Source organism: Colobus angolensis, unplaced genomic scaffold (assembly GCF_000951035.1).
Source record: "Colobus angolensis palliatus isolate OR3802 unplaced genomic scaffold, Cang.pa_1.0 Scaffold519, whole genome shotgun sequence".
Taxonomy (NCBI): domain Eukaryota; kingdom Metazoa; phylum Chordata; class Mammalia; order Primates; family Cercopithecidae; genus Colobus; species Colobus angolensis.
Window position 1 is genome coordinate 54,289 of NW_012118699.1, and position 11,048 is coordinate 65,336.

The following is an 11,048-nucleotide window of genomic DNA, read 5'->3' on the forward strand; positions in this document are numbered from 1 at the left end:
ATACTGTATTTTCACTAAAGGTGTTCCATATTTATGTGTGTTTAGATAGAGAGATACTTACCACGGTGTTTCAGTTTCCTAGTGTTCAGAGCAGTAACACGCTGTACAGGTTGGTTGTCTGGAAACTTTGTGCTGTTTCAAATAGCCTGTGTGTAGTAGGGTATTCTTTACAGGTTTGTAAGTTCTCCCTGTGATGCTTGCACAATGATGACATGGACTAGAAACACATTTTCAGAAATAGTCTCTATCACTAAACCATGCATTATCAAATATAATTCCTCTCCATTCTGAACTGAAAACCTACTGCTGAGAAATCTGCTAAATCTGCTCTTTTCCTTTCTGTTTTCAAAAACCTTTCCTTTTAACAATGTGGTTTCATACTATCTCAGATTTTTCTCATTTGGTTTACATTATTTAAAAAATGCAGAGCTTCTTGGGTGTGGATGAATATTTGCTTCTTCAGATTTAGAAAATTTCTATGCTATTACTTCTGTAAATAACCTTTCTGCCTCTCTCGCCCTGTCTCTCTCTCTGCCTCTCTCTCTCTGTCTCTCTCTGTCTGTCTCGCCCTCTTCCTTCACTACCCCTTTTACCTAATCTTTGCATAACTCCTCAATGCATAATTTAGTTTTCAGTGTGTTAAAGACCCATAAGTCTTTAACTCTTTTTTATTTCTTTCATTTAAATTTTTCTTCTCTGTCTCTATTAGTTCAAACGATCTTCCTTTGAGTTTACTGTTTCTTCTATTACTTGATCTAGTCTGGTCTAAAATCCTCCGTTAAAATTTTTGGCTGACTTATTGTTTTTTGTTTAGTCATCTTCTAAATGTTTTATCTCTATTAAAATTCTCACATTGTTCTTGCATGCTGCCACCAGCTCATTGAACTTGTTTCTAACATTTCCTTTACATTTTCTGCCAGGTGATACATGTGCTTCCTTTTCGTTGATGTCAGTTTCTGGATCTTTATGTTGTTCTTCTGTTTGGACCATGTTCCCCTCTTCCTTCATTTTCCTTGACTGTCTTTGTTGCTACCTGTTCATTATAACAAAAGCCACCATACACTCTTCAAAGACGAGGCTTATAGAGATCATCCTCACCAATCAGTCCAGGCAGTAATTTGGGTTTTCAAAACTTCATAATATTCAAACTTCTGTCTCTGTTCTTAATGGTCCCTGGGTTTCAGAGGATGATAGATTCTGCCAGAAATCACAGGTAGGGGAGGTAGAAACTATTTACTAAAGCAGTCCCTTGAAAATGTGGACCACTGGGCAAAGTTTTGTTATTGATGTGTGATTCATCAAAATAATGTTAGTTCAAGCTTCTCTCAACCAGTCATTAAACATAGAAATTGTATTATTTCTTACTTGAATCTGGAGTTTATTCTTTGAATATATGGGTAAATTTGCAAACTAGTTTAAATCTGCCTATTTGGCAAAATTATCTGTTGCTGAATTTCCATTTTCTGTGTTAATCTCTTTTTGCATTTAAATCTAACTCTGTATTAGACATGTATCTAGAATGTGGAAAAATGTAGTTCTGTGAAGTGGGGGGCGCTCAGCTGACTCTGTCTCCTTGTGGGAGGAATCCCAGTGCTCAGGGTGGGGCCTTCTGGGTGGATAGAGGCCCAGTTCCCTCTCAAGCCTTAGGGACAGCAGCACCTCTGCTCTGGACGCACATCTAGGAAGCAGATGCCCCAGATGTGCATTGCGCAGGACCACAGAGATGCTCAGGAGTCAAGTAGGAAGGGGCTCACTGAGGAGTAGATGTGGACTAGACAAGGAGGGGAGCTTCTGGACAAATCCTGGGTCCTCCTTTAGCTGAACCATATCAAACCATCGGGAGACTTTCCACTACATTTTGGTAACCCATGCCCTGAACTTTGCAAACTCTAACACAGTAAACTTGATGAATGTAGCTGGAAGTGTGAAAAAACTGAAATGAAAACGAATCAAGTTGATTCTGTAACAATTGATCATTTTCCAGGGAACATCCCAACAATATTGATAATAATAATGTTAATGTCAAAATCCACACACTGTCAACACGATGGCAGTGTGTCTCATGGTATAATGAATTCATTTACTTGAAAATTATGTTCACACTAGTCTTTTCCCACAGAAAATCCCACTTTCTCTTCTCACACAGTCAATTTCAGCAGCCTGATCCTCAGAGTTGGAAGCAACGTGTCCTCAGGATATGGGAGGGGAAATCACTAGCATGACCCTGAAGTCCTGGTGCCAGATCCTTCTTCGTCTTTGTGGGAATCAAATGCAAATATTCTGTATCTATTTGAAGAACTTTATACACAAATTATGATTCAGTTTACAAGAATATCACTTCACACACATACACACATAGGTTTTTAATATTTATTTGTTGTCTTTTCCATAATAATCTCTTATAGTGTTTTACATTCATTTAATGTATTAGTTTTATTTTAATTTCATGTCGGTTTCCTTATTCCTTCATCTTTGTATTGCATTTCCCTATAACTATCACGTAGTTTATATACTTTGCAATGTAAAGCTCCTGGTGCAGCCAGCAGGGGGAGGAGAAGGAAATGGGTCACACTCCTGACCCTCCCTGTACAGCCGCAGGTTCCCAAACACAGAGGTCCCTGCTCTGCACCTTCCCTGGGGACAGCTTTCTTATTGGTGGGTCCTGTGTTTAATTAATGGGAGTTTCTGTTTCAGGGGTGCCGACGCAGGTGCAGCTACTGAATCCACTGCAGGAGTGGAAATAAGCTTCCAAAACACAGTGTCACCTGAGAGACAACTGAGTCCATCCCTGTAGTACCACGTGAATTCCAGATTCCTGAGCAGAGCCCCAGAATCATAAAAACTTATCATATGTGTCCTGTGCTGTGGGTATTTGTGTCCCTGCGTGTTCCGCTACATGTGTGATGCCACTTACACTTAATGAGATGAGATTCCTGCTGCTTCTGTCAGGTCACTGGTGATCTCTGAAGCTACTTCTGGTTTCTGCTTTAATATATAAAGAGCATGTCAATCATCACCCACATTCTTACAATAATATAAGCCTGGAAAATTGATTATCAATGATTTCTTACATAAGTTGAAGAAATGAAATTGCAGGGAAAACCTGGACCCCAAAGCTAGAAAGACATTACAATAGTGATCATCAGTCTGATGGAACAAATTTTCTGTGGCAATAAGTTACCAAATTGTAAACAAGACCTAAGGTCTCACCGGGCAAGGATTAAGTCACTCATCCCTACAGTTAAAAAAATAGAATATGTTGTAACTTCCACAGGGGTTTTTCTATTTCTCTAACAGTTAAACAAGCACTGGTCCTGAGATAAGCAATATTAAAACATTTGCAGCTCATGGAACTCCAGGCATCAGGTAACTGTGCCCCTGTTCCACAGCCATAAATAGAGCATTGATTGGACAAGAGACTGATTTCTGTAACTTTCTCTGAGAAGAAACCACTGACCATGGACTTTTCCAGGCCAATTTCTGGAGCTGTGCACTGTGTGTCTTTCTGCCCTTGCACAAAGCCCTTTTGATGTGCAGGGCCCAACTGCAATTCCTTTAGTTCTTAAGTCTTCACCCCAACGCAAACCTGAAATGCATGTAGCACTGTGTTTGCTTATTACACATGGAGCCTGCACGCCATATGAATGTCCATAGCTCCTTCTATAGCCTGCTGAGTGTGTACACTTGGCCAATCCATTTGTTTGAATTCATTTCTCATCTCTCCCTATCTTGAAGTGCCTTCTCACAGTCTCTGTGGGAGGCTTTGCTTCTCAACCTGTTAAGATGGCTGCCCTGCAGTATCAACCTTTATCAGAAATAAAGTCTCCTTTCTAAATTTATAAATTGGGTGATTCTTTGGTTTGCAGCACAAACTGGTGGAAATAGTTCCATGGTAATTTCATAAATGTCTGGAGGACAGATGTGGACGGGGTTAGGGTAAGATCTCCTGGGGACCACACACCCCACACTGGTATGGAATTCCCTCCAGAAACGTCTGGGTCCTCAAGATGACAATCCAAATAAATTGTCTCATGGCTCTGTCATCAGGAGAACTATTCTCTGACAAATATGCTCAGATCTTCCTCCAGACAGACTCTACACAGAAAAAACACTTTTCAAGATCTTTATTCTATGTGAGGGGAAGGGATTAATTTCCATCCCAGACTTCATCTGAGCCTTCCTGTGTCATGGAAATGGGGTACAATTAATAAGACAACTGGGATAAGACTCAAGAAAATTATCTGTGGATGCTGCATCCAGGGGTGGGAGTACAGGGTGGAGGAAAATCTGCCGTACCACTGGAGACTGCTTGTAAATGGTGAAACTGGGAGAAAGAACAGCAAGAAGCCACTGGAATTCAATTTCAAGAACATATACTGCTCCCCTACCCAATAATCACCTCCTCAACAATATGATTAATCTGGATTAGAGAGAAAAGTGTGGCAATGCACAGACTCTGGCCAAGGACTAGAACTTAGGGAAGCCAAAGGCAGTGGGAGAGAACACGTCAAGGAGAGTGAAGCGATTTAAAGCCTCTGAGACCAACAGCTTCAGGACCAAGGTCACGATCCTTTCCCTCAGTGGCCGTAGATCTGCATCTCATGGGGCATCTGCAGGGTTCCCAGGTGAGAATGGGCAAAAAACAAGGTGAAGACACATTCCCAATCTCTGGTAGTACTGAGCTTGTTTTAGCTCTGTTTGAAAAACAAAAACCAAACGATAAAGCAAAAACAACAACAACAAACATAACAGGACTAGGGTCAGAGTTGGAAGCACTTCTCTTTGGCAAGACACTAGGAAGGAGGGCAAATTTGAGGCTCGTTACTGTGCAAATATGCCACTGTGTGTGTGTGTGTGTGGTGGGGGACTTTGAGACATAGGGTCTGTGTGTAAAGTAATAATCTGACGTGATCTTCAACCAGAGAATCATAAAAAAGAGGCTGCCCCAAATTTGTCATCAGTTCCGTGACTTCTCATGTGTCTGGACCGTATCAGTGCATCTGGAGCTCCAGGGAAGGGGCTCCCTGGTGGCTTTAGTCATTCCTTGCTTGCTGTGCTGAGGTCTCCCTATAGATTATGTTGGGTTTTCTAAGGCCTGTTGTCTATTCTAAGAGGTGTTGTGAGAAGTAATTGCTGTTGCTGAAGGAGCATGTTGAGCCAGGGCATAGCCACTTCTTACTAGGCTTGAGATGCTGGGAGAAGAATTCTCTGTAAGACCAGACAGGAACTTCCATGCAGGGCAGGAGCTGAGCTTCAGTGGGTTTTGGGATGCACCCTGCACAGGATCCAGCCCTTGAGCAGGAGTACAGGAGGCTGGGGAGGGATTTCCTCTTAGGGACTGGATATTCCTTATTTCAAAGCAATGATGACATAAAAGTTAAATAAATATTTAGCAAGTACTGATGTGTTTTTAAGTATTCTCTTGTATATGTAGTCTATACCTAATTCAAAAATTAAAGCAAACCACCTTTAAAAGAAGAAATGTCTAGGCCCTTCAAATGTATTTGTAGTCAGGAATTGAGGGGTGGTTTTATTAACTCAATGGGTGCTACTATCGAGAGACACACTCATCCCAGAAGTTAGATGGGCAGAGGGCAAAGCTCAGGAAAAGTTCACCTTGACAGTGAGCCGCAGGAACAAGGAATCACATTGAGGACCATGTCCTGTGAGATTCCGGATTTCTGTAAGACGAGTTCAGTCTTCATCGACATCTGAGCATGTCCGAGGACAAAAATCATTAACCGATGATCATGGCATGGAGCTCTGCATCCCGCTGTGGCGTGGTCCACGTGTCACCTATCTTCTTCCTCAGGGTGGGCTGGCCTGAGCTATGAAATACCTGCCTCATGAATATGCAAATGCACTGGTGTCTACCGAGGTAAATACAGACCTGTCCTTGTCCAGAGAGCATCACACAACAACCACATCCCTCCCCTACAGAAGCCCCAGAGCACAGCACCTCACCATGGACTGGACCTGGAGGCTCCTTCTCTTGGTGGCAGCAGCTACAGGTAAGAGAACCCTCAGTTCCAGGGCTGATGAGGGGACTGGGTCTGGTCAAGTGAGATCTCATACACTCCTGTGTACTCTCCACAGGCGCCCACTCCCAGGTGCAGCTGGTGCAGTCCGGGGCTGAGGTGAAGAAGCCTGGATCCTCAGTGAAGGTCTCCTGCAAGGCTTCCGGATACACCTTCACTGACTACTACATGCACTGGGTGCGACAAGCCCCTGGACAAGGGCCTGAGTGGATGGGACAAGTCAACCCAAAAACTGGTGGCACAGACTATGCACAGAAGTTCCAGGGCAGAGTCACCATGACCAGAGACACATCGAGGAGCACAGCCTACATGGAGCTGAGCAGCCTGACATCTGAGGACACGGCCGTGTTTTACTGTACAATGGACACAGTGTGAAAACCCACATCCTGAGAGTGTCAGAAACCCTGAGGGAGGAGGCAGCTGCGCGGGGTCTGAGGAGATGACAGGATTTATGAGGTTTAAACGTGTTTAGAAAATGGGTTAAGTAATTGACGAAAAGAAGCAATAGAAAGACGTATACACTCTAATTATATAGGAAATATTATTTTCAACTTTCACCCTGTAAGTAACATTCATGGAGTGGGAAAGGCAGCCATCAATCAGGCTGAAGCAAACATTCCCATGGAGGCTTTGTGGGGACATAGATTTTAAAATTGAAGGGATACATCACTTGGAGCAGGATTACTTGATCACAAGGTAAGACTAAATATAATTGCTAAGAAGTGGCCGACATTTCTTCCTAAATGTCTTTGCCACTCCCTTTACATTGTATTTATTTGAAAGCCCTTTTTAAGATCACAGCAAAGTTGAGTAGAAGAAACACAGTTCCCATATACTCCTGCCCAAGACATGCGCAGCCTTCTCCATGATCAACACCCTGCACTGAAGTAATAAATAACTTGCAACGGATGAACCCACATGGACACATTAATTGTTTCCTTTTCTGGTGGTCCCTGGTGTAACAAGCCTACGCTACCTTGATGTACCCGAGGTTCTTCAAGTGGGTCACTGGGAATTATGCCAGGTAGAGGGAAAGTGGACGGGGCCATTGCTGTTTGCACTCTTTCCTCAAGCATCCATAAAATGTACATTGACTTGGAGCTCCTGTTTCTCCTGGTTTTATATGCCCCTTCCCCTAGGGTAAGGTTTCCAAGTGTTTATAGCTGGGGTCCCCAGTCCCCACGCTGTGGATCAGTTAAGGTGTGTGTTGTGTTAGCAACCAGGTTGCATAGCAGCAGTTGAGTGCAGGCGAGCGAACATCACTGCCTGAGCTCCGCCTCCTGTCAGATCAGCTGCACATTAGATTATCCTAGGAGGCAAATTCTATTGTGAACTGCCCTTGCAAGGAATCTATGTTGAGCGCTCCCTACAGGAATCTAATGCCTGATTGCAGGTGGAACAGGTTCATCCCGTAACCACCCACCACCCTCATCCATGGAAAAATTGTCTTCCATGAAACTGTTCCCTGACGTCAAAAAGGTTGAGGACCACTGGTATAGAGGCAGGTCTGTGCCTCGGTAAGCCAGCAGCTTCTGGTGAATTCCATAAATAATGACCTTTAATGAGAAATGGAGACTTGGGTCATGAGGGACTTCGTGAATAATTCCCTTCAGCTGGATTCTAAACATGATAAGCCCTTTTCTGGATAAAGCCCCTTGTGCAGAAAATGCAAACACATGCATGGAATCCATGCAGGAAAATAGCTTCCTTTACAAAGCGGTTTGGCACCTGGAACGAGCTCTCAGGGTTGGCCACTGTATCCTTTGCTGGTTGCACTTTAGCCAGAGGCCTGAGCCTGATTGGTCTTGCAGCGCGAGAGCTTCCCTGGGGTCACAGGTTACAAAAACGCCTGTCATCCTCCAGCTGAGTAAGCCCATCTGCGTGCTTGTCAGTGTCAACCCCACGAGGGGTGCACTCGGGAAGGTGATAAGATGCTCACAAACCTCCTCCCACCAATTATCCACCACCACACACTCAACTGCAACCCGTGCTCCAGAAAGGGACAGGGGCCTGCAGAGATAAACAGAACAGAAGTATTTTCTTACCTGGGAAAGACACTGCCAAATACCCCATGTTTCAGGAAGGTTAACTCATAACTGTTCAGGAAGTGACTGACGGGCAGTGGTGGGTGAGGTGACGGGACAGCCTCAGGGCTGCACATGAGGAGGGCTCCCTCCCCACACAAGCTTACTCTCCAGGAGCTGCACCAGGAACTCACAGAGGATCAGGAAGGATTCTGAGAACATTCTTCTGTGGTGCTGCCTAAAGGGGTAACATAAATTATAAAAAAGTAATCAATTCTAAACAAAGTATCACATTTGTTATCACACTAGGCATGTCCACCTCAGTCCTGGAGTTGTTTCAGGGAGTAATTGGAGCCAGCGATGGGGAGCACAGGCTCGGGTATCATGGCTTACTCATCCCAGACATGAGCTCTTAGACACATACTTAGCATTTCTACATGGAGAAACCATTGGCTGTGACAAAACACAATTTACACAAATATGTACATATAAAATAGGGTGATCATTTCATAGTGTTTATCACAGCATAATTTCATAATAAGACAATATATTTTCCAAATACCATCATTGTCACCAAACTCCAGCAAGGCACAGTCATCTCATCTGGGGACCGTCTTCTCCTCAGGCGCCCCACCCCAGAGCTTGCCATATAGTAGGAGACATGCAAATACCGTCCTCCCTCTGCTGATAAAAACCAGCCCAGCCCTGACCCTGCAGCTCTGGGAGAGGAGCCCCAGCCTGGGATTCCCAGGAGTTTCCACTTGGTGACCAGCACTGAACACAGACCACCAGCCATGGAGTCTGCGCTGAGCTGGGTTTTCCTTGTTGCTATTTTAAAAGGTAATTGATGGTGAACTAGAGACACTGAGTGTGAGTGGACGTGAGTGAGAGAAACAGTGGATATGTGTGGCAGTTTCTGATGCGGGTGTCTCTGTGTTTGCAGGTGTCCACTGTGAGGTGCAGCTGGTGGAGTCTGGAGGAGGCTTGGTCCAGCCTGGGGGGTCCCTGAGACTGTCTTGTGCAACCTCTGGATTCACCTTCAGTGACCACTACATGCAGTGGGTCCGCCAAGCTCCAGGAAAGGGCTGGAGTGAGTAGGTTTAATTAGAAACAAAGGTAACAGTGGCACAACAGAATACTCCGTGTCTGTGAAAGGCAGATTCACCATCTCAAGAGATGTTTCCAAAAGCATCACCAGTCTGCAAACGAACAGCCTGAAAACCGAGGACACGGCCGTGTATTACTGTGCTAGAGACACAGTGAGGCGAGGTCAGTGTGAGCCAGACACAAACCTCCCTGCAGGGGCGCGCGGGGCCACCAGGGGGCGCTCGGGACCCACTGAGGACGGGACAGGTCCCAGGAGCAGGTGCAGGGAGAGGTTTCCTTTCTCATCAGCTGGAGAAGTCAGGTTTGTGTTGGTCGGACTCAGGAGCATTCTAGACTGTGATATTTCATTACTTGTGTTTATTATGAATTTATTATTGTTAGTATTTAAATTTTAGTAATTTAAAAATTATCTATATATAGTATACGCTTTAATGAAATAAACATTCCTAATTATTTGCACCGATTCTTCCAGAGTTTTATTAACATTTGTTGACATCAACAGCTACAAAGCTATAGGGACATAAATTTATAAACATAAAAAGATGTATAGGCCAGGCGTGGTGGCTCAAGCGTGTAATCCCAGCACCTTGGAAACCCTAGGGGGGCGGATCACTTGAGGCCAGGAGTTCGAGACCAGCCTGGGCAACATAGTGAAACTCCGTCTCTACTAAAAATGCAAAACTTATCTGGGCGTATTGGCGCGCGCCTTTAATCCCAGCTAATCAGTAGGCTGAAGCAGGAGAATCACTTGAACAGGAAGGCAGAGATTGCAGTGAGCTAAAATGGCACCACTGCACTCCAGCCTGGGTGACAGAGCAAGACTGGATCTCAAAAAAACAAAAAAGAAAGAAAGAAAGAAAGAAAGAGAAATGTATAAATACACAGACATATGCATATATGGAATTCATAATAAACATTACAATAAATTAATTCTAAATTATGTCCTAAAGAATCAAACTTAGTGATGAGTTAATGTGAATTATTTGAGTATTTCATAATTGATTTTGGTTGTTTTTAATTATTTACATCAATTAATTTATATTTGTTCATTTAACTACTGTTAAATAATGGTCATTTCAAATGTGGTTGTCACAATAAATGATAAGAATTTGAAGCGATAAATGATAATTATCTTACTCATTTCTTAATTATCTTAGTTATTCCATATTGTATTCACAAATCATAACATTGCTTCTTACCTGGTAAATATAAACAACCATAATTTGTGAATTTAAAATTTTTTATTTTAATTTTTTAAAATTAATCCCAGATCATTATCTTTTTCTTCAGTTCCAGATCTCATTTGATCGTCTCGAAGGACCATCCGCACCCCTGTCTCCTGAAGACTTCTGGGAGTGGCTGCGGGACGGGCAGAAGCAGATACCGCATGTGAGTCCACACGACCTGGAGCCTCCCTCTCCTTGGATTAGGCCATCTCCTCAGGACCACAGGCTAGTATTGGAGGTAAAACCTTTAAATGTATTTTTTCCAGCTACCAAGTCATAGAACAATAACAGAAACATCCTTGGGGCAGAGGACCATAATGCCACAGTGCTCATATGAGTACTTTTGTCCAAGGGAGTTCCAGGGTTTATTAAAATTATGATAATTTTAATGTAAGAATATAATTCTTCTAAACTTACGTGGAAGATTATAGGAAGTTATAACAATGCCGTGCTTTAGTATCAGCCATGCATCACAGAATCACTTTATAATAGTTCCTTTCATGGGTGTGCTTCACTCAATTCATGCAAAATCTGGCAAGTTAGAGGCTAACAATACAAAATACAAAAGTTTTTAATCATCTGAAAGGGCTGTAGCCTTTTCTCAAGGAATTATTTCAAGACATGGAGAACAGATAGATGATAAATAAAATACA

The 11,048-nt window shown here is 43.3% G+C and overlaps 2 gene segments (V, D, J or C); both read left to right on the forward strand.

The window, feature by feature from the left end:
* Positions 1 to 5,911: 5,911 nt before the first annotated feature.
* Positions 5,912 to 6,959, forward strand: LOC105525105. The segment is given in 2 exon segments: positions 5,912 to 6,011; positions 6,097 to 6,959. Coding segments are annotated over 2 exon segments (363 nt in total).
* A 1,824-nt stretch (positions 6,960 to 8,783) lies between these two features.
* LOC105525103 overlaps positions 8,784 to 11,048 on the forward strand; it is a 10,213-nt gene continuing 7,948 nt past the window's right edge.